The 27,807-nt window shown below is 43.2% G+C and overlaps 2 protein-coding genes across 2 annotated transcripts; one reads left to right on the plus strand and one right to left on the minus strand.

The window, feature by feature from the left end:
- Nucleotides 1-1,251: 1,251 nt before the first annotated feature.
- Nucleotides 1,252-8,525, plus strand: cyb5r4 (cytochrome b5 reductase 4). Its single transcript, XM_084558043.1, has 15 exons — nt 1,252-1,715; nt 2,097-2,250; nt 2,955-3,055; nt 4,246-4,330; nt 4,448-4,529; nt 4,625-4,682; nt 4,850-4,943; nt 5,494-5,526; nt 5,601-5,723; nt 5,855-5,995; nt 6,127-6,273; nt 6,495-6,645; nt 7,166-7,252; nt 7,792-7,953; nt 8,042-8,525. The coding sequence occupies exons 1-15, from the start codon at nt 1,632-1,634 to the stop codon at nt 8,094-8,096; spliced, it is 1,557 nt and encodes a 518-aa protein (XP_084414169.1). The 5' UTR covers nt 1,252-1,631; the 3' UTR covers nt 8,097-8,525.
- A 1,107-nt stretch (nt 8,526-9,632) lies between these two features.
- Nucleotides 9,633-26,600, minus strand: cep162 (centrosomal protein 162). Its single transcript, XM_084557318.1, has 30 exons — nt 26,322-26,600; nt 25,410-25,509; nt 24,988-25,123; nt 24,376-24,432; nt 22,113-22,253; nt 21,250-21,430; nt 20,478-20,548; nt 20,330-20,400; nt 19,579-19,609; nt 19,318-19,392; nt 18,997-19,203; nt 18,511-18,592; nt 17,580-17,859; nt 16,744-16,978; nt 16,410-16,567; nt 16,115-16,249; nt 15,719-15,847; nt 15,225-15,337; nt 14,811-14,910; nt 14,597-14,723; nt 14,269-14,432; nt 13,832-13,936; nt 13,512-13,751; nt 12,695-12,898; nt 12,274-12,580; nt 11,918-12,050; nt 11,702-11,843; nt 11,514-11,612; nt 11,066-11,200; nt 9,633-10,379 (listed from the first exon to the last, which is right to left on the minus strand). The coding sequence occupies exons 2-30, from the start codon at nt 25,467-25,469 to the stop codon at nt 10,167-10,169; spliced, it is 4,131 nt and encodes a 1,376-aa protein (XP_084413444.1). The 5' UTR covers nt 25,470-25,509; nt 26,322-26,600; the 3' UTR covers nt 9,633-10,166.
- Nucleotides 26,601-27,807: the final 1,207 nt, after the last annotated feature.

A 27,807-nucleotide genomic window follows, 5' to 3' on the forward strand; every position in this document is an offset into this window, starting at 1 on the left:
CATGGACGGAATAGACACAGGTTCAGACGCTCGCATGTGTAGAAATGACAATAAAAAAGAACTCTGTGTGTATAATGTCACTAATAAGACAAGAAAAATGTTATTGGCTTTTGAGTCACTATTGTTTGCCTTTGCTGCCATCTGCAGGAGTTTGCAATGAAGTAAACGTGGTGGCACTGAATGCTGCATTTCCATGTGAGCTTTGGTGATGCCAATGAGGATCTGAATGAATGCTACGGCAACTTCTGTCCAGAAGAAAAAGTCTAGAATACTAACAGTAAATCAATTAAATTACTCATAAAGTTAGGATCGCCAACAAGAGGGATGTACAATGAGAAAACAAAAGTCTCACAAAACACAAAAGCCTGTAAAAACCCCAGGGTAAAACCACACATACGAATGAATTCCCACTGGTTAACTACAAAACCAAACAGCCTTGCAGCTAAGACAAAACATATAAAAAGAGCTGCAGCTCACTGTGATGAACCAAGTTCAGTGGTTTAGTATTTTGCATGCTGGATTACTTGAATACTCAGTGGAATACTTAATGAAAAATCCCCCCTTCTGCCTTTCCTGAAATGACATCTCAACTTCTCTCCCATGAAAAGAGTCTCTTAGATGTTTGTACCTTACATTGTCAGTATGACACTATGAAGGCTTCACCACGTCTTGACTTGAGGACTTTTATTTTGAAGTCATAGGGAATCCTCTTATCAGATTACCCCCTTCAGACAAGAACCCTTCTGCAAACTGCCACGATGGAAGTCAGAAGCATACTTTATCGCAGTGTACTTAATTATACCAAAGCGGAGTGCTGTGTTTATTTATAGAAATGTCTGATGAAGACCAGAGACATCCAGACGAGGAAGACGATAATGATGATGATGATGATGACGACGACAGTGAGAGTGAATCGAGTGAAAGACGGAGTGGTTCATCCTTTACTGCTTTTTTTGGCAGTTTAATTTCAGGTGGGAGATTGGCAGTTTTTCTTTCCTAGTATTTGCGATATTAATTATGCCATAACGAGCCTGTACAACACACTACCTGGTCCTGTTAAGTTTATTAATTGTGTAATTAATTTTATTTTTATTTGTAATTTTTGAAATGCCTTTAGTTTATATTTCGACTGTCAATAAATAAATTGTCGCTCGTTTTAATTAACGCCGCCATCGTTTTATAAGTTCACTAACCGTCGCAAATTGATGACACCGTTTGTTGACGTCGACGTCAGAGTGTGCGACACTTATTGTAGTCTTTACTCGCTGACGGGACTCTCAACGGCAGTGGATTAACTGCTCTCTGTAGAGCAACTGTTGCGCGTGTTTGTTAAATATTTCCACCAACGCGGGGAATATAAACGTTTATCTAAATGTCGGCGTGACGTTTTACACTTTACTCTCATGAGTGAGGTCCGTAGATGACGTCCGGCTAGCCTAGCTTTAGCTTAGCCTTCTAGCAAAGCGGCATTGCTTAACACGGGTTTTGAAAGAGATGTGTCATAACAAGGAAGGAGCTCGTCCCAGTGGCCCAGTGCAGCCGCTGTGACACTGTTTATGTTTTGAGGCAAACTCTCCTTTGGCTGAATAGGTTTTTTACGAAACTGGGGCTGTTTCCGAAGCGTCCGCAACATGTTGAACGTCCCGACCCAGTCCTTCCCAGCGCCGAGCTCCCAGCAGCGGGTCGGTTCGTCCGGTCAGTCCGGGAGGAACAAGGTAACACCAAACATAAATCATCCGTCATTACACCGTAGGGAACAAGCTACAACTACTGTATAAGCTATGACTAATGTATTAAGTAAGTAAGTATTTTACAATAACAGTATATCTATTAAAAAGGTGTAAGACTAATATAAATATATATAGATTGGTATATGCAGGATGGATACGCATACATATGGTCATAAACACATTCATACATGAATATATACATATAAACATCTCAGTATACTGTACACTGAGCTTTATTCAAAAACTAGAGCGTTTAAAGTTGTCTAAGGATACATTTGCAAAGTTTTTAAGTCTATAATTTGCTCCCTCTCGCACATCTCCTGAGGCCAGCGAGCAGCTTATTCTCTCATAACTGTGTCTGATCAGGTGGCGTTGAAGCCCGGCCACAGTCTGATGGACTGGATCCGGTTTTCCAAGAGCGGAAAAGATCTGACCGGGCTCAGGGGGCGTCTGATTGAGGTTACCCAGGAGGAGCTGGAGAAACACAACAAGAGAGACGACTGCTGGACCTGCATACGAGGTGAGGCAGCCACGGGAGGGGAGGGGTGGGGGTCTGCTCGGGCACTTCAGAGAAACACACAGAAACACAGAGTGCTGTTATTCGGCTAGAGCTGGAGGGCACTCGATGTCGGCTTGATGGTGCTTGATGCCGCTGCTTGAATGCAGTGGAATTATGAGAGGGGTGCTGCAACCGGGGAGGCTCAGTTCACTTGTTCAAAGGACTCAGGTTGTACCGGAATTTAACAACCATGCTTGTGCCTTACATGTTACATGATCCTCCCCGGGCCATCCAACTTACTGCACTACCTGCCCAACTTACCACCGTTGGGACACTCCCCACCTGAGCCTCTCTGACAGCCTTCCCTTTCCCTTTATCCCCTTAATCTACATTTTTTAAATTTGCTTTTCTTGCATCGCATTCATTCTTGTGATGTTCTTTGCATTCTAGTTTTTTTTGTACGGTGACCTGGAATGCTATGAATCACGGGCTGTTGACGCTTTTAATGTCACCCCGGTACTCATATTTGCATCTAGAGTCAAAACAGCTGGAGTGCGTTTGTTCTTCATTACACACCAACGATGCTGGTTTGTTTATGCAATGTCCTGCTTCAGCTGCAATCGTCTGACATGCGTGTCTGCGCTGGGATGAGTCATTTTCAGCAGAGGGCAGTGTAACAGTGTAGTGTGCAGCACATGACACTCTTTGTTTCTTGTCGCTTTCAGGTATGGTTTACAACGTGACGCCCTACATGGACTACCACCCTGGCGGCGAAGAGGAACTGATGAAGGCAGCGGGAATAGATGGCACTGAGCTCTTTGACCAGGTATGGAATCAGTTCATACTTAAAACTTACTAAAGTTTTAAAAGGTCATTTTTTTCTAATGTTGGTTGTCATAAACCTCCAAGACTTAACACCCTTTAAGGCGTTGTAGTTATTCTGTTTGTGAAAATGAAGCCGTAGTTTATTGTGATAAACATTTACATACTAAAAGTTTAGCAATGGCTCGTGAACATTAAATTACCATAGTTTGGTGTCTAAGCGAAAAGACTACACGATAATTTCATGCAACTGCAGCCGAGGGCGCAACACCACCCGTGCAATCGCTTTTGTTAAGGCAGGAGAGCAGCCACGGGCAGGAAAGATGGAGCCGGCAGGGCTGTAAGGCGAGATGTATGCCCATCGAGGTTGGCTGCAGATAGTTTGTAGGGCACTGACTCCACAAAGCCCTTAATGCACCGGGCATTACAAGAACAGCAAGAAGCAGAGCCATCTAGAACACCACCGAAGCAGCGGAGAAAGCCTCGAGACGGCTCTGGATCCGGAGAGGAGAACCATGGGGGCAAGCGGGCGCTACCTGAACACAAGCCATGGTCACTGACGATGTGTTCAAGGACTTCAACAACCTTGCTGCTGATGAGCTGGAGACTTGCTCATAAAGCCGTACAGAAGGCAACAGCTTAGTCAGGTTACTGGCGACTTGTCCAGAGTTCTAAACTGATGCAGCAAATAAAAAAAAGCTCATTTTTTTCCCCACTTTGTCTCCTCCTTTAGTTGTAGTTCTTTTCTTGGGCCGGCTCCAAAAGAAAGCCAGTTACATTTCTAAGAATCACACTCATCCTGGATATAGACTGTTCACCACACTGCCTTCTGGGAAAAAATATAGAGTTATTGAATCCAGAACTAATAGATTAAAAAAAACGTGATCTACCCTGAAACCGCTCACACCTTCAACCTCTCCTCCACAGACTGTTGTGCAATAACCCCCATATTTATTCCCGAGTCCACCCACTGTCCTCACTCTACCAGTTACATTCATTTCTCTGCTACTGGCTGCTTTTATTGTATAAATATTGTATTTGATTGTGTGTTTCTGCTGTAGTTTCTATTTTTATTGCTCCCAAACCAATGATCCGCCAAAACCGTATTTCATTGTTTTTCACCGGACAATGACTATAATAAAACTTCTTATTCTTAACATCTGTTGCTACGGTAACGTGTGTGTTGGCGAGCAGGTCCATCGCTGGGTGAACTATGAGTCCATGTTGAAAGAGTGCCTGGTGGGCAGAATGGCCACTAAAGCCCCCGCTGCTATTAAAGGTATACACACAAACACAGATACACAGATAAACCTCATATTAATTTACTGATCATCACATCATTTTCATAAGTTTTGTTTAGTTGTAGTCAGTTTCTTTTGTCTGCTCTCCTCCTCAGCAATGATCCCTCCTCAGCCTCCGACTGGCTTTGCTCCACCTGCTTCAGTGGCTCCTCTGCCAGATAAAGACGCTCGACCTCGGTATTAAACTATCTTAATACACACACACACACACACGTTAAAGTTTAAGAACTTCTTGCGATGAGCTAATTACTTTCTGTCTGTTCTTGGTGTAGGTACGACTGGTTCCAGACTGATGTGACCGTTCATCTGGTGATTTATACCAAAAGAAAGGTAGTCACTCATAAACACGTCTGTGCTGCGAGAAAAACACAAGACGTTTGTCCCAGTCATGGTTGAGATGATTGGGCTGCACCTTCTGTCTCCTGTCTAGTCATAAAAACATCAGTTAACATCAGTGGTAGGAGATTAACCATAGGTGCGTATTGTGTTTCTCTCAGATCCCCAGCTCAGGCTGTACCAACGCTGACCTCCAGGCGGGCGTACTACGACTAGAAGTGCTTCTGGGGAAAATGTCCTACATGATACATTTACGTGAGTAGCTTTCTAAATTAGATTTCTTTCTGTCTTTTGCAGCAGCTGAACCAAAACATACCGAGATGCAGCATATTTAGTTCACTCCTTAACGTATTTTCTCAGTAGTCCAAGCGGCATTGAGTTCAGTGTTTGTAATTCAATGGGAAATAATTAGAAGGCAAGAAGCAGGAAGGTTCTGGGTTCTAATCCATCGGCCGACTGGGGCCTTTCTGTGTGTCTGCATGTTCTCCCTGTGTCTGCGTGGGTTCTCTCCAGGTACTCCAGCTTCCTCCCACCGTCCAAAGACATGCTGGTTAGGTTCATTGGTGATTCTAAATTGGCCGTAGGTGTGAGTGTGAATGGTTGTCTGTCTCTCTGTGTTAGCCCTGTGATAGACTGGAGACCTGTCCAGGGTGTACCCCACCTCTTGCCCCTATGACAGCTGGGATAGGCTCCAGCCCACCCACGACCTTCCAGAGGACAAGTGGTTACAGAAAATGAATGAATATTTAGTGGACATGATGCTTGTCCCTGTCCAAATTTAAAATCACTTTTCATCTTTGTTCAGGTCTCGCCGATGAAGTCGAGGGAAACGTAGCCGGTAAGCAACCAGCAAAGTGCAGGCTGAAGTGCATTTCCTCGTTCTCAAGTTTAACCTGTCACTGTCGTCCACAGTCCACACCGCCTCCTCGGTGGGCAAGATCCAGGTCAGCATATGCAAGCAGACGAGAGAAAAGTGGACAAGCCTTGGTCAACCGTTGGAATTCCACAACACATTTCTACGCAAAAAAGACAGAGGTGAGATCCAAGATCGGAGAACTCATCGCGCTGGGTGATTAGTTTTTAGCAGAGTCAGACATTCCCTGGTTTGTTATGTACCTAAGAAAAATGTAAATAATGAGCCTAGATCACTGATCTCCTCTTTGCAGCTGTCTTCTACCGGGACTGTACGTTGGTGTCCAAAACCGAGGTGAACCACAACACCTACGTATTCAGACTGCAGTTGCCACGTGGGACCGTCATGCATGTTCCTGTTGGAAAACACGTCTACCTCAAAGCCCTCATTCAGGGTAAGCAGCCGTGCAAGCCTTAATTGTCATGAAGTATTTCTGTGTATACAGTGAGAAATCATTTCAGCACAGATGTAGAGAAGATCACCCTCAAAGCACTGAGTTAATGTATTATTTTTATCTTTACCCAGATGCTGAGGTAGTGAGGCCGTACACTCCAGTGGATCAGAATCTGGCAGCGTCCACCCACAACTCCTCACAGGAGTCAGACCTCTACCTCATGATTAAAGTCTACCCCGATGGAGTGTTCACTCCACATCTCAACAGCCTGCACATCGGTAAGTCACAACCAGGCCGTGGCACGAGTCAGTGGGGGTGAATGGCATAGGTGTGTGATAATAAAGCTAGTTTCCTTCATGTTTTCCAAATGAATGGTCAGTATTTAACCCATTCTGCCAGGGTATGAAAGTACAGTAACAGTACAGATTAACGCTGAGAATAAAAGTATCGCCTGATTATTTAAACCAACACTGTGTTAATGAGATGCTTACTCCTCTAGGTGACCTTATATCTGTCAGTGGTCCAGAAGGAACCTTCAGCCTCCGCCCCCTTCGTGACATCACCGACCTCTACCTGTTAGCAGCAGGCACGGGGTTCACACCCATGGCGCGCCTCATTCGTCTGGCCCTTCAAGACGTTGACGCCATCAGGTGAGAGCACCCGGTCGCTGTATGGACCGATCAGCCACAACATTAAAACCACTGACAGGAGAAGTGAATAACATTGACCATCTTGTGACAATTCAGTGTTCTGCTGGGAAACTTTTGGACCTGGCATTCATTGGTGTGGATGTTACTTAGACATGTAGCACCCACCTAGACCAGACCAGACACCCCCACCCCATAGCAAGGACACTCCCACTAACACCACAGGACACCCTCAGAAGGCCCATGTCCATTCTCTGATGAGTCACAACTGTTGTGGAGGCACAAGGGAGACCTACACAATATTAGGAAGGTTGTCATAATGTTATGCCTGATCGGTGTATGACGTGTATATATTTTTGTGTGGAATATTTTAATAACATATAATAACATTTAATGGCAATAAATGTTGTATAAATTGTCCTTGTCTGTTCCAATAAACCCTTTTCTCCATTCTTGTTGACGTCACAGATTATAAATCCAAAGCTCTGTCTCACCGCGCTCAACATTGTTTGTGTGTTCCCAGAAAAATCCGGCTGGTCTTTTTTAACCGTCAGAAGGAGGACATCCTGTGGCGCCATGAACTGGATGAACTGGCTGCTAGTAACGAACGGTAACGCAGCCGCGCGCTCGTGTCTGAAGCCTTGGACTGTTGTGTCCTTGTCACACGCCAGCCTCTGAATGTTTTTCTTTTAAAAACCGAAATAAACTGCAGACTGTGTAAAGAAGTTGCATGTGAAGATAGCGCAGGGTTGGCCTCGAGAGTAGGGATGGACAACCCTTTTTTTAAAAAAAAAATTTGACTCCCAGGCCAGTAGCAGATTGGGGTTGGAACAACTATAAATTACATGTAAGTTGTAGTTGGAGTGCATCTAGTGTAATCAACTTAAAAACAAGGTATTGCAGGATAAAGGCAAAATGAATGTGCAGTTTTCCCCCCACTGCTCTACAGGGAGATGGAGTAGCCTTAGATGAATCTCAGATAACATTTTGACACACTTCCAAATCAAAACTGATAATAACAGACTATTTTATGCAGCCTTTTCCACACATAATAGTTAAAATAATGACATGTCTCTGGGGGAAAAGTGTGAGGCTTGCTTTTCTGCTTTGTCTGTGCTGACTGTGTTTGTGCATGTTGTTGCGTGTCAGGTTCCAGGTGGAGTACGTCCTGTCTGAGCCCGGGGAGAGCTGGACGGGCAGGAGGGGACGGGTGGACGAGTCTCTGCTGAACGAACTCCTCGCCAGGCCGGACGGGTCCAAATGTTACGTGTGCTTGTGCGGCCCCACGGCCTTCACAGAGCTAACAGTGGGGTACGTGATGGAACGCTTGCTTGCTGACCTAGGTGTATACATCGTTACAGGACAGCTGTGCCTCATGTTTTGTTTGTCCATCTCTCAGGTTGTTACAGCAGATGGGATTCGGTGAAGAGGAGCTCCATGCCTTCCAAGGTTGACAAGTCTCCGTCAGCTAAACTCCACCTGCAAAGACTGTGTGAGTGAGAGAGAGAGAGAGAGAAAGAGTCGACTGTAATTTATAAACTCTTTTCTTGTGAGATACGAGGGAACACTGTATTTCTATGCACCAACGACCTGATGATGCCGACAACACCCCCAGGCTTTGATTGATGGGCTCAAAGGAAACTGTGCAGGGAAGATGTTACGACTCTGGACTGTGGCGTGGAGCTAATCATGAAATGTTCAGGTGTGTAAAATAAAAGAAACTGTAAGTCCTAAAATATATGCAGTATAAAACAGAAGGGGTACAAGGCTGTAAGCGCGTAGCAACGATTTATTATTGTTTTTCTTCAACGTTTATGTTCCGATTGCAAAAGTTGTTACAGCTCCGGTACAATAAAATGTATTATGGGGAGATTTTTAACTGATCCTCAAAGGCTTGTGTTTCAGTTTTTGACTCATTTCATTGACAAAATACAGCTTAGTCAACCTTTTAAAGAAATATTAATGCTGTATGGACATGAAAACCAACATAGTGCTATAGTGCACTGTTATGTCACTGTTCAGTAGTGGGTAGCTACTGGTTCGGTGCAATCAGAGTCTGCAATCACACACATTGCAAGAATTGTTGCTACGTCAACCGATTGCTGCATGCGAAGGAGGAAATGAGAACAAACGCATTCAAGAAAGGCCTGAAGTTATATGAATGTGGCTTTAGTTTGTGTACACTGAAAAACTATTTAAGCCCCAACTCCTTCACTATTGCTTTAAAACTGAAGAAGCTACTTGGATGAAACGTCTTGAAGAAAGTCCAGTTGCCTTTCTCTTTAGATATTGATAATATACACTATATTGCCAAAAGTATTCCCTCACCTGTCTTTACACATATATGAATTTAAGTGACATCCCATTCTTAATCCATAGGCTTTAATATGACATCGGCCCACCCTTTGCAACAGCTTCAACTCTTCTGGGAAGGTTTTCCACAAGGTTTAGGAGTGTGTTTGTGGGAATTTTTGACCATTTTTCCAGAAGAGCATTTGTGAGACACTGATGTTGGATGAGAAGGCCTGGCTCACAGTCTTCACTCTAATCCCAAAGGTGTTCTATCAGGTTGAGGTCAGGAGTCGCGCCACACGAGAGGCGGGGTACACCCTGGACAGGTCTCCAGTCTATCTCAGGGCTAACACAGAGAGACACTTACACCTACGGCCAATTTAGAATCACCAATGAACCTAACCAGCATGTCTTTGGACGGTGGGAGGAAGCTGGAGAACCTGGAGAGAACCCACGCAGACACAGGGAGAACATGCAAACTCCACACAGAACAGAAGAGGCCCGGATGCTTCATTCAAATTAATTACAATTGGAGCCGACATTCAAAGTATTTGTTGTAGAAATAGTGGGTAACAAAGTTTCAAGATTCAATATGTTTATTGTCATATGCACAGTAGAAACAGCAGTTTAGACGATACAATGAATTCTTACTTTGCAAGTCTCCATTACTAATAAATAAATAATATAAAACCTACAAAGATCAAAATATAATAGAAAAACAAGATGCACAAGAAATATGTTAAATTAATGCAAAAACAAAAGCTTAAAACCTGAGTTTTAAAAAGTGCTGTGTACAATCACTTCCAAATTAGAAAAGTGACTGCCATCAGAGAGCCACGTCTGCAAACAGAAGAATATTTAGAGCACCGTGCACAGACAGTGTGGGCTCAGTCAACAGTAGCTTTCCTCCATAGGGCAACAGTGTTTATCAGATGTACCAAGCCAGAGCAAATATTGACTCATACACCCAGAAGCAGCTTTGCACAAAGATGTGCTGAAGGTAAAACTGAGGGCTTATACGATGTGAGGAGTTGATTTCTGCTCCGTTGAGGCACAAACATTATGTCAGAATTAACAAAACAGCAGATTCTCACACAGGTCCCGACAGTGGACACAGAGAACCCAGTCAAACAAATGAAATATTAGACTTTTGCATTTATTTTCATTCACAATATTCAATAAATTAATAATTTGTACAAATCTGTGAGTTTTAAATGAACCATGAACCCTCATTAACTTTTTAAAGTGAAGGGAGCTCTGACGGGGAGGTCTGGAGAGGGTAGGACCAGTCTCTGTCTTTGGAGATGTCTCAGGATGTCCAGGATAGAATCCAGCTCCAAGCGGAAAGCCTCCAGTTCTCTAGTCTTGTCTTGAGCCAGGCGCCTCCAGTGCTCCACCTCCAACTGGCGATCAGGCCCCGACGTCTGCCACGCCCACCCGACCACCTGTGGGAGGACAGAGACGGAGAGTTCTGGATGTTAGCAAGTGTCTTTTCTCAGTGTCTCGCATGTGTGTTTGCTAGTAGAGGTGAAAATGATGAACCTAATCATAAAACATTATACAGCTCTGATATTACACACACTATTCCATCTGCCATGTGTGGTGCCAGTGATATATTAACATAAACCGATCAGGCATGAGGGTGTCCTGTGGTGTCTGGCAACAGAATGTTGTTAGTGGGGGGGGGGGGGTTGAGGGGAGGGGCCTCTGTGGATCATCCCACAGATACCTGATCAGTTTGGGATCTAGTGAATTTGGAGGTCAGGTCAACACCTTGTGCTGTTCTTCATGTTTTTTTTTTTTTTTTTTAGTTGTTCCTAAAGTGTTTTTGTGTGTGTGTCTGTGTCAGGCTGCATCCTGCTGGGGATGGCTGCTTGCATCAAGGAGTGTCATTGCTATGGGGTGGGGGTGCCTGGTCTGGTCTAGGTGGGTGCTACATGTCTAAGTAACATCCACATGAATGAATGCCAGGTCCAAAAGTTTCCCAGCAGAACACTGAGTTGTCACAAGATGGTCAATGTTATTCACTTCTGCTGTCAATGGTTTTATGTGGAATATACTGTATGTAAGTTGTGGCTTTTGAAACGGTAAAAAAGACAAACATCTAACAGAAGTGTTCCCTCATCACTACCTGTTCCAGCTCTTTCTCTCTGTGCTGGTGTCTGAGCTCCATTTGGAGGATTTTCTTCTCCAGGCTACGCAGGAGTTTCACCTCTGGACTCTGAGTATCTTTAGCCTCCTTCAGCTCCTGCAGCAGTCTGGTCAGCTACACATGAGGCGGAAGCAGCAACAGACAAGAAAAAAATACATCAAACTAAAGAATTAACATTTAATGGAGGTACGATAATCCAGTCAGTAAGGCTGGGACCAGACTAGACTTGGTATTCACATGCATTCCAAGTGATCTGATTGCCAGTGACCAGCTAAAAGTACAGTTGTGAACACAAACAAGACGAATAGAACATGTCTGGCTTTACGCATTGCAGCTGTGAGACAAGTCTGTCGCCATCAGGTTGAAGCTAAACCTGAGAAAGGCATCAGCGTTTAATCTGCACCACCGACCTCCTCCCCCTGCTCACCTGCTTCTGCAGAGCCTCTTCTCTGGTCCTGGATATAACCAGTGCATCTTTGGAACGCTGCAGCTCTTTCAGCTGCTCTTGCAAATGTTTCATCACTATCTGCAGATAAATATAAAAAGTGAAATCAAAAGGATAAAGTTTCCGTCGCTTCCCGTTGACACAAAGCTGGTTGGTCATTGAGACCGTACCTCTTGAGTGTTGAGCTTATTGGCCAGTTCTGCAACCTTAGAGGAGGAGTGCTCCAGGGCGTTGGTGGCCTGCAGATGGTCCAGCACCCTTAGGTGTTCTGCTTTCACTGAGGACAGCTGCTCTGTAAAGTGCTCCTTCAACCTAATGGGTTACATGTAGCCGCATTAGAGGTCACTTCTTCTATGCGGTAGGTGTCGGTGAATGTGTTTCCATACCTGCACAGTTCCTCCTTCGCTTGAGCGGCTTCAGCCTTCAGCGCCTCCTGCTCCCGCTCGGTCTGCAGCTGGAGCAGTTCCACGTGCTGCTTCAGAGCCTCGTTCTCTAGGAGAACCTCTGAGATGTGACTCCCTGTCAGAAGGAAGCAACATTAAACCTTTATCTAATAGTTGAAACACAGCAGCAGCTTTGAAGTTGGAGACTCTGGTTTACACATGTCATGCTGCACTGCAAAGGTCTTACAGAGATGGATGGTTCAGACTCCTTCCCTTTTTCAGACAACAATTTTATGTTTTAGCTCAATTGTTATTGTAGTTATTGATTGCATCAGGTGGAGAAAGAAAACCATTCACACCTGTAAACACAGTGGGCTGGTAGGTCTTCTCATACTGAGCTGAGGGAAACGTTTCTGCCCCTGAACGCGTCTCTCCTGGGACAGATTGTTTGGTCTCTGGTCGTGTGTTGGGGACAGATTGTTTGGTCTCTGGTCGTGGGTTGGGGACAGACAGCATGGTCCTCCTCTCTTTCTGCAGTCTCTCCACGGTGCGGCTCAGCTCCTGAATGGTTCGTGTCTTGGTGGCGAGCTCTTGGTTCAGACGCTCTATCCGGTCGCCAAACGCTGCCTCGGCTTGAAGCTGGTGTCGGCTTGGACTTGACAGAGCCTGAAGTACAAGCAGAGATCTAAAGTTTCTGTCCTTAGTTTTGCTAGTGAGGCTGAAGCAAAGAAAGGAGATTGCAGTATTTTAATTCATGACCTTAGCATCTCCTGTACCGACCTTGTGTTTGAGCTGCTGCTGGAGAGCATCAATCTGGTCGTGGAGGGATTTCTCTTTCTCCTGGCGGCTTTCCTTCAAACGCTGCAGCTCTTCCTCCAACGTATGAATCTTTGACATCAGCGGCTCTGACACAGCTCCTGCTTCCACCTGCTGCTTGAGTTCCAGCTGCTGCTCCAGCTCTGAGATCTGCTGCTTGTAGCGAAGCTTCATAGTGAACACAAACACACATGCAGTCTAGTAGCTGACAAACATTGTAATAGGTCCCGTTTTTCCATTTTCTTCAACTTTTCTACTCGTTAATTTCATTAATTTGTGGAACACATCCTGAATGGGTTTTAAGTTTATATCAATCTGATAATGTTATAATATATATATATATATTTTTTATGATTTCATCACAATTCACCACAAATTACAGCCACAACATTAAAACCACTGACAGGAGAAATGAGTAACATTGACCATCATGGGACAATTCAATGTTCTGCTGGGAAACTTCTGGACCTGGCATTCATTCATGTGGATGTTACTTGGACATGTAGCACCCACCTAGACCAGACCAGGCACCCCCACCCCATAGCAATGACACTCCACGATGGCAGCAGCCATCCCCAGCAGGATGCACACACACAAACAGTAGGAACAGCACAAGGTGTTGACCTGGCCTCCAAATTCACTAGATCCTAAACTGGTCAAGTATCTGTGGGATGCACTAGAACAGGCCTGGTCATAATGTTATGCCTGATCGGTGTACATTCAGACATAAAGGATTCGATTTAGCATTTAACCCTAACGCCTGGATTGACTTCAGTTTTACCGTGACCCTTTGGAACTGCTGCTCCATGGTGCGCAGACTACGTTTGGCCTCCTCATCGTGACTCTCCAGCTCAGCCTCCAGGCGCTGAATCCTGCGCTCCATCAAAGAAGTGATCTGGCTGGGCAGGGACGTCTTGGCCGGATCCGCGTTCTCCTCACTGGAAGCGGTGGCCGCGGCGTAAATCAGGGCGGGCAGCGAGTTTGGGTTTCGGTTTCTTAGTATCTGCTCGAGCTCCTTCACCTGGGACGGAGAGGAAGACTCTTAAAAACAGAGGGAAGACAGGGGTTCATTCTGCAAGTGCTCGTTACCGAGTGAGCTACCTGTCGTTCGAGGTCCTGCATCCTCTTGGTGGCCACAGATTTGTCTCTGGTCTTTCTCTGCTGCTCAGTGCTTCTTTTGCCAACTTCCTGTTTCAGCTTTTCTACCTAAAACAGAGACCGTATATTAGTTCCAATTGAACTGCAACCACACAAATGAAAGCCCACACATACAACATTAAGCCGAGCACTGGTATTATAAAATAAAAATATGGTAGAGAGGCTGTAAATCCGCTTTTGTGGATTTCACTGCAGCTGTGTAATATTTTAAATGCCAAAATAAAAGCAAATATATACAGAGAAATATAGGACTAGCTTAGGTTTGGTAAGGTGTTTTCCAGCCAATAAGACTCATTAGAGACTTAGCGGTGTTGATTTTGTGACGTCTGAAGACTGATATAATAACACAGACGCCATTGTACGGTTAGAAATAGCTTCACCTGCTGTTTGAGCTGCTGTATCTCAGCTGTAGCAGCTTTCAGTCTGCCAGCGTCTCTATCCAGCAGCTCCTGGTTCTCGGCAAACCACTGCAATTTCTTCTTCAGGGCCGCTACTTCCTCTCTGTGCTTGTCCTCCAATACGCGCATCTCGAAAGTCTTATCGCCTGACACAGTAAGAATGGACACAAACTAAATTTTCATTTTCTTCTTGGAGCTATCATCTGAGGATTTCAAGTATCCCGTTTTGTTTCAACATGAAGAAACTTGCACAGAAACCATGCAGTGATCAGTAACAGGGATGCTAATATTAGTCGATTCTGTTTCTTACATGAGGTGGAGATCGTCTGGCTTTTTGCCAGGTCTCTCTCTTTCTTCACGAGCTGCAAGTCCACCTCCAGAACCTGCTTTTCTTGCTGTAGCCTGTGAACGTCCCCAGACAGCTTGACCTCATTCCTCTGCACACACACAAACACATCCGTGGCATGTGAGGAGAGTCAAACAGAACTTCAGTCCAACAGTGCTTCAGAGACACTGGTACTAACCTGAAGTGCATTTATTTGAGCCAACAAGGCTGTAATGCGTTGCGTGTGATCCATCAGGCACACGTTTGTCGCAGGCTTTGAGGTTTTATTCAGCTGCTCCCTGGTTAAGGATAGAAGAAACACAATGGGGAATACAAAATCTTTTTAGTTGGCAACATTAGTTCTAAATAATGTTCATAATTGGAAGGCATGCTGTAGTATCTTCAGACTTACGTGCTCAGATAGAGTGTGTGTTACCTGTCCTGAAGTCTGTAAGAGGCAGAGCTATGTCACGTGATCTCGCTGCCTACCATGTGCCAGTAAATTCCACAAATCTATTTTATACATTTGTGAGTCTTTCTTGAATGTGCCCGGGTCACAATGTTATACGTGCATAAGAAATAACGTATGGACAGATTGCAACTCTGAACCAACCGTGTGAAAGTCAGCTCATTTAGCAGCCTCTGGTTTTCATTGAACATGGCCTCCTCGTTGGCTTTACTCTTGGCCTGCTGAGCCTTCATCTGCAAGTACAGCTTCTCATTCTCCTGCAATAAGGAGGAATTAGGATCACGCAAAAGATCGCATATTGTTGTGAAAGCATGAAAATTAATTTCTTATCTCTGCAAATATCTGATTTATAACTGCATCACTCTTCTTACAGTGTTTCTCCAACATACAACAGAATTTATTCGTTTTCCAGATTTAAAACTTTGCAAATGGTGATCCAAAAGACCACGGCGCATATCTTTGTACAGAAGTTCTGAAACCTTGAAAATTTGAAAAGTTTTGAAAGGGTGAAACATTTGCTCTTCATCAAGGACATGGTCCAAGGTGCAGAAATAAAAGTTGAGAATAAAACTGCCAGTCAGATTCAAATCAAGGATGGAAAATGAGCATGCTAATTAATAGAGCTCGGGGATACACACCATCTGGTAACCTTTTATGAGAGTCTCCTGCTCTTTTAATTCTTTATCGATCTGCTGGAGCTTCTCTGTAGCTGGGTCTGTGGCCTCCACCCATCTCTTCTTCTGACTGGCTTCTTCTGCACTTCGCAGCTGGGAAGTGAAAAGACGCAGGTCATTTACTACATGCAGTGGCAGCAATTAAATAAGTCACACCCTATCGTGACAACAGCGCACCTTTAAGTTGGATTTAGACTACTTGCATTACTAATGTATTTACAGCACATAAACAAGGGATGGGCAGGAGGAACAAACCTAAACAACTACCCCACTCTACATTAGACACACAGAATGTGCATGTCAGTCATTGATTTGCGGTTACAAGGAATGAAATGAAAGCTGTGGGTTGTGTTCGTTCACCTTGCTCTGCAGGAGGTAGTTCTGCTGTCTGAGTGAGACGAGCTCTTCTGCTCCTTCCTTCATCATCTGCAGCTCTTGCTCTTTGAGGGCCAGCTGGACTTTCAGCTCCTCCACCAGAGAGCTTTCCAAATCCCTCTGAAAATAACATCAGCTGAAATCAGCACCTTATCACATGTGCCTGCCTTTTTGAACTCCATCTATAGCTATGCTAAGTGGTGTTTTTTTTTTTTTCACTGATACTATGAAAATACAACTACAACAAAAGGCATCAGCTGGAGATGCAGTACGTCATTACACTGATCTGTGGATGATGCTGTGTCAGTCCGGTTGCTTGAGGACTTCTGAGTTCCTGTGCGTCATCCTGGCGTGGGACAGCTTCTATCTGCTGCTGAAGGACGGACACCAAGGACTGAACAGACGCCACCAGCTCACTGCTCACCTTCAAACCTGGTTCTGCTCACGAAAAAAACAACACGTATTATTAAGTAGCTTTAGAACAAAGATGATTAAGTAAATCCAATATAAAATGCAAATAACATTCTGTCTATCATTTAAGACACAGCTCTTTATCTTAACAGACTTTGACCAGTATGATGACATGTTATTTGTGTGTGTGAGCCACTATTAACCTGCGTAATCACAGTCATCTTTCTCTTGGCTCTTCATGGACCTGGCTCTTTGTGGATGCTGAGGTAAACTGGAAAAAGAGGAACGGTTTGTGGCTGTGGCAGAAGTTCTACCCGTCCCTGACGACCTGGACGTCCCTGCTGTTCTGGCGTCCACTCTCCTGCCTCTCACAGGAGCAACGGTGGTTTTCCTCTCTGAAGACGTGGAGGAATGAAAACCAATGGGTCCGCGGGGGGCCTGGGCAAAGAGTGTGCATGTTTTAAATTAGCGGCATTTGGATTTGAAAACTGTAGCTGTGAACTTACAACATGCTTTCAAATTAGCTCTCAATTCAAAATAGATCTGGACATCCACAGAAGACAACAGTGATGGATGACCTCCAGATCCAGCCAGACATTTCATCATCCAAGCCAATCATAAAGAGAAGACTTCACAAATGCAAACCCTTCATAAGCATCAATAGCTAAAAGACCACGGCAGACGTTGCAGAAAAACGTCGACAGAGCCAGAGCAAATCTAGATCAGCATTCTTTGGAAAGATGCGATCAATCTGTACCACATGGGTATCACTTTATCGATATCACGACTCTCGGACCGTACTAAAGATGGCGCCGCCCATATCCCCGGGAACATAGCGTCAGTTTTAGCCAATGCAAGGAAGTGGTGACACGTTGTCCATATTTATATTCTATGGTCTATAGAATTCACTTTCTCTCCAATTTGCTCGTGCGTACCCTCAAATTAAAGCTGAGAACTACAAAACAAACACTGTTTGTGTGTTCAAACATGTATGGACTTAACTGTATATTCAAAGGTTTTTTTAAATGCTTTGCCTCACCGGTTGTTTCTTAGCTTTGCCAGCATAAGAAGAACTATGAGAAGAATGTTTGTTCTGTTCCTGCATCAGCTTCTGTACCTCCCTCTTAATGCTCCATGTCAGGTCATGGATAGGAGGGTCTGGGGATGTGGATGGTTCCATAGTCAATCCCCTGATCCCCTTTATATCTGTAGCAGGGTCGGCCTCTTCCGGTCGCTTCTGTTGTGGCTTGGTATAAGTAACGTCTGGGAAATTCCTTTCTTCAGACCAGGGTGTCATTTCTTGGTCAAGTTCCACAACGCTGCAATTTCACAACACAAAGAGAAAACCACAATTAAGACTCTGAGAAACATTAAATCCCAGTTTGGAGAATGTGTGTGAGCCATTAATTTTCCCCACTTTAGACAAGCTGCTACTAAACCACAAATATATCGTTTTTGTATCTCTGTGCAGAAAAGCAAAGGCATAAATATGATGTTACATTTCAAGTCAGCCTGTGTACATTTTGCCCCAGTGCGGGAGTTTTGAGGAACACTAAATAATGATGTACATTGGCAATCAATTGCTTTAAACATCTGCCAAATCTTTTAGGTATTAAAAATGTCTTATTGTCAGGATTCAGAATCAGGATTGTTGTCAAATGATGCTTAGGGTTTTAAAATCCTTTTTAGCTATTAATGAGATCACTACCATGAGCTTAGGGTAAATGTTTCTGTTATTCATTTACAAGCATTAGTCCAGTTGCACTGTACTCTTTATCATCCTTTAATGTTTAACATACCAGTCTGAGTTTGTCTGATATCATATAGTTTGTTGTTCGTTGTATATTGCATGCTACCTGTTGCATACATGACATACAGACTGTGTAATACACAAAAAAGACACCTTTCTAAAACAAAATTTACAACCCAAACTTTGTGACATAATCCAAGTATGATTCTACAGTCCTGACCTGACAGGCTGGAGGGTGAAGCCTCTAATTTGGTTCTCCTCTGGTCGGATGGGCTTCATCAGCTCCTCTGCAGTAGGTAGCTCTAAATGCGCACACACACACACAAACACAGAATGACCTTTCAATATAGTTTACTCCACTCATTAAATAAGATGATCCATTATTTATCCCACAGTAGAGACACTTGCAACAGTGGTAATTGCAAACACCCAAACAGAGTGTGTAATAACTCTATGACCTTTGGTGGATGGGAGGCTCATTAACCCTTTACAGGCCACTCAATGAAAAACTTGGAAATTCAAAGTTTCAACCCTAGAGTGCGAGTGCCCATTTTCCATGCTTCAACTGACCAATATTAATATCAAAGAGATATTTTCATTGGAGCCCTTGCTGGGCACTTTAAATGAGTCAGCCACTGAACTGGCATTCATATTTAACATTATGCTAGGTCAGTATATTAGTCCAGCAAGCATGACAGTGTCAGACCTGACTCAATGGTAGAAGCCGGCTGAAGAGACTGTCCGCCCTGTTGAGGAGAGGAGCTTGGAGACGTGGGTCTGATGATCCTCCCTCTCCGTTCCAGAGAGGAAAAATGGTCGTTGTGCTCATCAGAATCCTCCACCACATGGATCTGTCTGTAGGCCTCATGAAGAGCCTCCATCTCTGACCCTCCACTTTGCACATATGACTGGCCTATACGGGAAAAATGGTTTAGAGTACTCGATATATACAAAATGATAAGAAAGAAAAAAGGCAAAATAAATAACCCTGAGGTTGTAGGGTTCCACCCTGTGTGTTTTGTGTTACCTCTGTCCAGTGACCCTGTCGTGTCTTTCCCTTTGTCTTCCCCACCAGTATCATCCAAAGAATCATAGAGGGAAACTGAGACAAACGCTGAGTTAGAGTGACATGACCTCATTTACGATTACTGGTCTGTTAGAAGTACAGCATTAGACTACTAGGCAGGCTTTAATGTAAAAAAATCATATCAAATCTCCAACAACCAACTTCATTCTTGAGCGACACATCTGCCCATAACCCCAGTTAAATATCATCTGTGTCTCTTACCTCTGGCAAGAATTGGAGTGATTTTCGACTTCTGAAAAATGGATAATAATGTGAATTAGTGAACCACGTCACAAGATTTACATTTGTGACATTTCAAAACAAACAAAGCTAAAGTTTAGGCGCGTTATAATGTGTTTTGAGGGGCGACCTCAACTCTGCCAGGGGAGCTATCATCAAGAATGGCAAATTGAATTCTTGCTTGTTAACCTTGCCAACCTCAGCCTGTTTGACAAATCAAATGAGACCGTCTTTGTCAGTCTGCACTCTGGCGTATGATTGACCAGTCAATTAGTGTTAGGAGAAGGCAACTTTTCAACTTCTGGGTGAAGCAGAAAACTGACCATTGGGCAGATTTTCATCATGGAACTTGACAGAAAAGGATTTCTATCTGCATTTTACTTTGACTGTGTATTTTACAAACCAGGCTAGTACAGCATTTAGTTCAGGAGGCAGCTCTATTAACCTTGATGACAGCTTTACACATTTGGTCATAAAACAGTTTGATTCCAACGTTGAGATATATTTAAATTCGGCCTCACCAGCCCAACAACAGCATCCAAAAGCTGATGGAGGACCAGCTTGCCGCATACAAGCCAGATGGCAAGACCAGAAGAAAATAAGCCAGATTTGACAATTCCCACCACCTTTACAGTACCCACTGTAAAGGTAGTGTGGTACCAAAGTTTGATGTTGGTTCAGAAAGACACAGAGTTGGGGTTTGAGTTACAAAGGCATTTGTACAAATACAAACCTCCTCCAGTGGCTCTTTCAAGTTCTCCTCATCTTCAAAATCCTCACTGTAGTGTGGGGTACTTGTAAAGTCTGAGAGAGAAGAGACCTGATAAAGACACACTCAGATACACAGCAAGATCTGCCCAGGTATCCTTACTCTTTCTTACCTGGAGACTCTCTGGAGTTCTCCGTGTCTCTTGCCTTGCTTTGATTTTCCTCCACTGCTTTCTCTGATTTCCTGGAGGGAGAATATACATTCTCTTTACACTAAAGTCACAACCTTGAGGTTGAAGGGCACAGAAGTAATAAATACACCGTTTGAGAGAGCCCTCTGCTCTTTCACTGGTCAAGATTAAGCTTCATGAGTACAAGATGTTAGTTGAACGCAACGGAGGAGCTTGATGTAGTGCTTGCTGTAGTCTGGCAATAGGGGATACTCCTCCACAACGTCGGCACTCTTCCCTTCTGTAGTTCTCTGTTAGCCATATGCACATTGTTAAGGCTTTTTGACAGGAGCCCACCAGGCAACAGGAAATGGCGGCAGACATAAGGAATTCTGAGAAATTCATCACCACATCTTGTGCTACAGATGAGATGTCTAATACTCTTTCTCACCAGCCCCAGCCCAGCTAGAATTCGGGAGGAAATTCTGGTGCTTCTGGAATGGATGAGGGCATTGTGGTTCCCAATCATGGTGAAGTTACTGGCGGGGATGCCGTGAAAATAAAAATTACATCACGAAGCTCCTGCTAATGACCCACAGACTCCCAAAAGCCACATAAATGTCAAATTAGCCACGTTGAATTTAACCAGAATAATTTTAACTAGTCAAACAAACTTCCAGTGCAGTGTGGAGACCAATGCCTACAGACCCATACAAGAGAACTTGTCCTGTCTTTTAGTGCAACAGGGATGTAGCACAGCTTACTGCTTACATACCTGAGATTAGTAGCGATGGTAGAACTTGCTGAGTCCAGCTCTCTGTTCAGCTTGTAGTAATCTATGGTTGAGGAAGCTCCTGCCTCTAGCTGGGCAAAGAACCTGTTTTTCTCCTCCTCTTCCTCCAGAGTGTCCAAGCCCATACCGAACCCCGTGATAACAGCTGGGGTCATCACCGAGTCTGCACATACAAAGAGAGCACAACTGTGGTACTGACGAGAAAGGATGCAGAGGAAGTGAAAGCCTCAAGGCTGCTGTAATGACTTCCTGCTTGGAATACTTCATGCTTGACCAGCAGTAATTGGACACAAAAAAAAAAAAATAAAAATGTTGTAACTTCCCGTAGCAAGCATTAAAAAAAAAAGCCAAACAAAAGTGAGTAAACGTCCTTTAACTCACATTTAAGTGCATCGTCTACACAACACTGTCAAGATTAGGGACATCCAGTCTTAAAGTGATGCTAAAAAAAAGCAATCCATGGATTACTGTAACATATTTTTACCACAATGTCCACATAACTAAAAACCTCCAGCTTATCGAAAAGGCTGTAGCAAGGAAAAGTACTGATAATCAGCAAGAGAGATCATTTCTCAAATTCAGTTTTTTCTTCACTGGTCAAAAATAGTCCCACTACTCTACTTTCACATTTCAGATTTTTGCAATTTAACTTAACGTGTGGTTTCAAACACCAAGAATACGGTTATCTCTGGGGCTGATTGCAATTAAAGGATCCACAGATCTTCTAACTACTTCAGAACTTCACACTTTTAAGTTTCCTTCAGTATCAAACTAATCACACACTGCTGATGCCTTGGCTCCATATATCAGTCTTTCTCAGTTCATCTCCGTTTCCCTGAACTCACCCTCTGTCTCTGTGCTGTCTCTGGTGATTAAAGCTGCATCAAGCCCTTCCTTCAAAAACGCATCTCCTAGACCCTCGTCCTCCTCTTCCTCCTCTTGAATAGGCTGAGTCTTCCTGAAAGACTTCCCAGATCCCAATAGTCCTGGACAAAAAAAAACAAAAACAAAAACAAAACATGGAAATTAAGCTTTTGTCACTTAATGTGGGACTTATAGGTCACACTAGTCACACCAGTTGATTTAAATGGAGATTATGACAAAAAAAAACTGTAATTATACCTTTATATTTATAATATTTACAACCAGCTATTACTCTTGTTCCTATGAACATGAGGACAGTTCATACAAACTGCACACAAGGACATAAAATGGACCCAAGAATGACGATGCAATGGATCCACACAACCGACACAATCACAAGAAATCACGGTATTGCTTCAAAAAGGCAAAACAAGGGTCCATAACGCCACCTGGTGCTTATTTCCATATGTGCACTGAGTTTTAGGAGTGAATATAAATAAAGCAGTCATTACATTAGTCAGTACAAAGCAGTATATACACTACAAAATGCAGGTGCCCTACCAGAAAGGGCCTCAATAAGTGTATACAAATCACTCCATTAAAAAATACACTCAATGCTAATGTATGCACTGGGAAATGGAATTACATCTCACTGCATTTTAGAATAAATAAATAGTTAGATAGTACTATTGCACAAGTTAAGTTAATTTGCATTGCCCTTGGGTGGGGGTAATGGCTTTCAGTGCAGAGTTCAGTGTGGCAGTGACTTTGGAATAAAAACGTTTATATTCACACAATATATGATAGCTGTTTTGTGTGAATAAGGTAATGGATGCTGTGATTTACAAAAAAGAAAAAAAAGAAAACAAACATTATCCACTAGGTTTTCATTTAAGTCTGATAAACTAAATTAATGTCAATAACTGAACCAATAATTCCCTCATGCAGGTTGTCTTTATGACTAAGCAAACAGAACAGGAGTCCTCAGGTCTGTGCTATAAGGAGACAAACAAAATATTAAACACACATTATAAAAACACAAAAGCTTATTGGAAACAAAAACACGAGACAAATGAGAGCTGGTGAGACTGCTATACTGCCTAACTAGGAACACAACTACCAGAGGTTTTTTGGGGGGGTGGGCGTTAGGCTAAAGTTACCAGCTTCACTGTCCCCCTGGCACCTGGCTGGTGGAGTTTCATTTGCCTCTTCAGAGCTCCCCCCTCCTGACACACAGTGGAGGTTTTCATGACTGGGACTCCTCAGACTGTCTGAGCTTGAGTCATCAGATGAAGCTCTTTCCAGAGTTTGAGAAACATTCGGAGAGATGTCTTTTTGAGTCTTGTCCAGCTGGGTGGGTTTATCCAGGGTCTTAGAGCGTGGTTTGGGAACTGGCTTATAGAAGGGCTCTGTGCTGACAACTTTAGACAATGGGAAGAAAATGAAAGGTCAGCCCTCCTTTAATCCAATATAATTTGAATTTGAACCACACAAGGCTTTCTTTGAGTGTATCTTCATGTACCGCTCATTATTCATTACAATTTTGTGTAATTGGATGTGCTTTTGAAACAACGGATTGCCAGCTTTGTTTAAAAAGTGACAAAAAATAATAATCAGCATCTTTGCTGGTCTCACGTTGAACGGCAAGAAGTCGCTGCTGCCGGTCCAGTGACTGGTATAGCGAAATGATGGCAGCAGAATCAGACAGAAGCAAAGGAACCACAACCACAAAAAATTACAATTACCGCCTTGTGGTTGCATGCTTCTGCTAACCAATCAAGTTGGAGTTATTTAATACATGTAGAGAACCCAATATGTTGTGTAATTCCATTAAAGTGCTGCTGTGACTAACAACTGCTCTGATGAGCTGCAGAATTTTCTTGCAGAGTTTCCTGTAGACTTTGCAGAGGAACTTAATTTGCTTGTTTGGAACGGACTACAAAAGCTGTAAAAGCTGCATTCCCAGTGAACTCCGTTTAAATATTCAGGCATTTTCCAGATAAATTCTTATTTTCAGCATTGCTTACAGCAACGCGCCGAGGTATTCCATGCAAATTGATGTATTTACATAATCGAATACATCCGCGCTTCATAGTAACCCAGGTCCAAAGGCTAAATTAATGGCTATAAATGTGGTCCGAGTGATCTGATCTTAATGTGTCCTCGGTGTCATCATAAGAGGACATCACCCAAGATGCGTGTTAATGACAGACGTGAACGTGGCCATTGTCAATTTGCTCTCACCCTCTGTGTTCTCAGGTTGAGGCTTTTTGGTTTTGACAAATCTGCGTTTGGCTGTCTCTGTTTGGAAAGATGAGAAAGAAAGGGAAAGTTTTCAAATCAGGAGACAGCAGACACATGAAGAGTTCTGTAAAAAGGTACCGTTTTATAGTAACAGTAAGAGTTCTAATTAATAAATAGTCCAAGCCTCAATGCAGCTGCTTCAGAAAATATCTCAACTGTCCTTAGAGCATAGATATCCTGTCCAACCGCTCTGAATCCTAACCCTTGTCGCATGAATCCACACCAAAAGGGATGGATTTAGGCTGAATATTCCCAGGCCTGATATAGTAACAGAACACCAGATCAAGTTATGAGGGGGTACTATAGAAATACTATTTCTTGAAGAGCATCACATAAACTTCCAGTTGCACTCCTAAACCCAAAATGGGATCTAGGTCAAATTTTGTTAGAAAATAAGATGGCATTTGAGAAAAGGTGCAGGCAAAGAAATCGCAGATGAGAGCTCAAAACTATGACAAAAACCACAAAATAGGTTTATTGTAGTTAGAAGTATTGCACATAGGAGGCTAACATTAGTTTCGTCTGCCAGCATGGTGTGTACGTGACTATTACCTCTTCCTGCTCCTCCACCACTGTGTTCATCATCTTGCCACCACGATACAGCTGGTTTCTGGGCTGATTTTAAGCTGCTTTTAGCGTGGGTCTCCTTGTCCCGGTCGCCCAAGTCTACAGAATCATCTGAAACAGACTGACGGGAAATTGCTTTTAAGTAGGAGTGATTCATTAGTAACATTCATTGTAACATTAGCAGACATAAAGACAAATTACTCTGCTTGGAAACTGCTTAGATTTGGAAACTCATTAGTAGGAAGTGTCACTTATTTTTCTATTAGGCTTTTAGTACTAGCACGTTTAAATAAGAGGCACATCTACGCTTACAGATAAATGATTCATTCTATACGGTGCAATCTGTGAAACCCTCAATGGTTTCCACAGTACATGAACTACTACCGCAGTTGCATTGATGTTATCACCTCTTTCAAAAACTGCTCAAACTGTGCATCCAGCTCCTCCTTGGTCAGTCTGTGAGACATAGTGATGAACGTTCACTCCATCAGCCAGGGAGAATCACAACTGGAAAATATTGAACAAAATTAAAACTAAACCAATGTCATCACTTACTTCAAGCATCAGAGTATATTGATTTAAAGGTACATATTCTTTTGCAGTAGCTATGAAACATGCAGCTTTTAAATTAATATGAATATAAGAGACACCTTAAAAATCTCTTGTTTTCAAAAAAAAGTTATCCCACTAACATCGAGGGGATTAATAGTGGGTTCCCCCACAACTTTGCTCATTTAGTTTATTCAGTTTTAATCAAAAATGCCACAAATTCAATTTGAGACATGTTTACTTAACAGGTTTACAATCGCAGTCAAAGAAACGGACTGTTGTTACTTATTGAGAGCCAGATCAAAACCGTAGAAGAAAACGGGAGTGAAGGCTGCTACTTCCGGTCTCAACTGTCAAAATAAAGCCGCATTAAAAATGTCCTCACATCGAAATCCGGTGCCAACGGTTAAACATTTTATTCATAGATAAAATTGACGTTATAGCGTTTTGTCCTGTTAAAACAAAGTCGTTTTTGTATTCAAGTCCGTCATTAATGACGGCTGAAAACACTGAAAAAAAAAACAAATGTCAGTGCGAAAGCGAGAGCCGGTTTTTATTTTGAAATGTTTGTTTTACTTCCGTTTGTCGGGAAACTTAACAGCAGCTTAGTAGCCGTTTATCTACTTAGCTAAAAACATTAGCTTGCTAAAAGAAGGGAGCTTACGTTTCCCCGGAACGTGCGGGTTTATACACTATTTTATAAGCGTACATGCATCAGTCTTGCATCGATACAATTCACATACCAGACTCAACATGGACAGCTTCCTCACCTGAACACTTGTTGAGAACAATCTACCCCTCTCTCTTGGTTTTCTCTGAGCGTTTGGCAGTTCCCGCGACACTTAGCGGTTGTCAACGCTACAGCATAACACAATCTGATTGGCTGAGGAAAAAAATGCGTCATGGGAAAAGATAACCAATGGACGGGCAGACATAACAGAGTGGGCCCCGATTTGAGTCAACATGTATCTGTAGATCTGTAAAAGCACAGTGCAAAAAGTGTAATTAAAATGACTTTAAAATTGTCCCCAATTTTGCATTAAAAGGCAATATAAGTATAAATACAATATACTAAGTCTCAAACCATACATGCATTTTTTCACAATTAAATACATATGTCATTATGCAGAATTTATCACACTTTCTGAAGGAGAATATAACATTTTTAATGTTAAAATACAACCTGCCGGGCTAATGGCCTTGATACGACGCACTGGACATACCCAACATGCTCAATACGTCACAAAAGATTCAAAATATGTGTATAATGTAAAAACAATATATTGTAGTAAGACTATCCATCCTTTTTCAACCCTGAACCATAGTGCTGCCACCCACTAGCCACCACACTGATGGTATCAGTGCATCCTTACATGTTCCAGTCCTTTATGAGTTAGCATTGAAGTGTTCTTCAGTGTCATTTTTCTTTTCCTTTACTCTGACATGCTAAAATGTTTAGTTGATTAAAAAGGAAATGAGCAATCATTTAGAGAATCAAATAATTGTTAAAACCGCTTCTCAACGGCTGCTTTTCTCTTTTTGTCTTATGTGCCAATAAATACCTCTGCATTTAAACCTAGAGACTGGGCAATGACAGTTGACCTAGAGAGGCAACTGCAGATTCCACCACACATCACCCAGTCCACATTGAGGCCTGACATCATCTTGGTCTCTTGATCTTGCAGGAGCTAACAGTACCCTGGGAGGATAGGATGGAGGAGAGAAAGAGGGAGAAATACCAGGAGCTGGTGGAGCAGTGTCGGATGAATGGATGGAGGACCAGATGTATGCCAGTGGAAGTGGGCAGTCTGGGATTTGCCAGCCACACCCTGAGCAAGGTCTACAGTACACTGATCATAACAGCTGCCAACTGAAGAAGAGCCATAAGCAACAACGTGGAGGCAGCAGAGAATGCATCCAGATGGTTCTGGTGGAAGAGGGGAGAGCAGTGGGGGCAGTAGTTTGTCACTTGGACACAGGCCGGGGTCTGATCAGCCTCGGTCGGGTCACCTGGGGGAGGGTGTCTGCTGCAAGACCTGAAACACCCCGTGAGTCCAGGAAACAACACTTCTGTGTATCAGAAGATGTTTCTGTAACTGAACTGGGATGTTTCTTCTACGCTATGTGTGCTGGTGCTAAGTGTGTTGGAAATTACATTTGAGCCAACAAATGATAAATCAATTTAAGTAATTCTCTGCAATTTCAGCTTCGTCTTTAAAAATGTTCACGATGTTTACATAGAACGTTGCAGGTTAA

The sequence above is a fragment of the Chelon labrosus genome (genome assembly GCF_963514085.1).
Source record: "Chelon labrosus genome assembly, chromosome: 12".
In the NCBI taxonomy this organism is placed as follows: domain Eukaryota; kingdom Metazoa; phylum Chordata; class Actinopteri; order Mugiliformes; family Mugilidae; genus Chelon; species Chelon labrosus.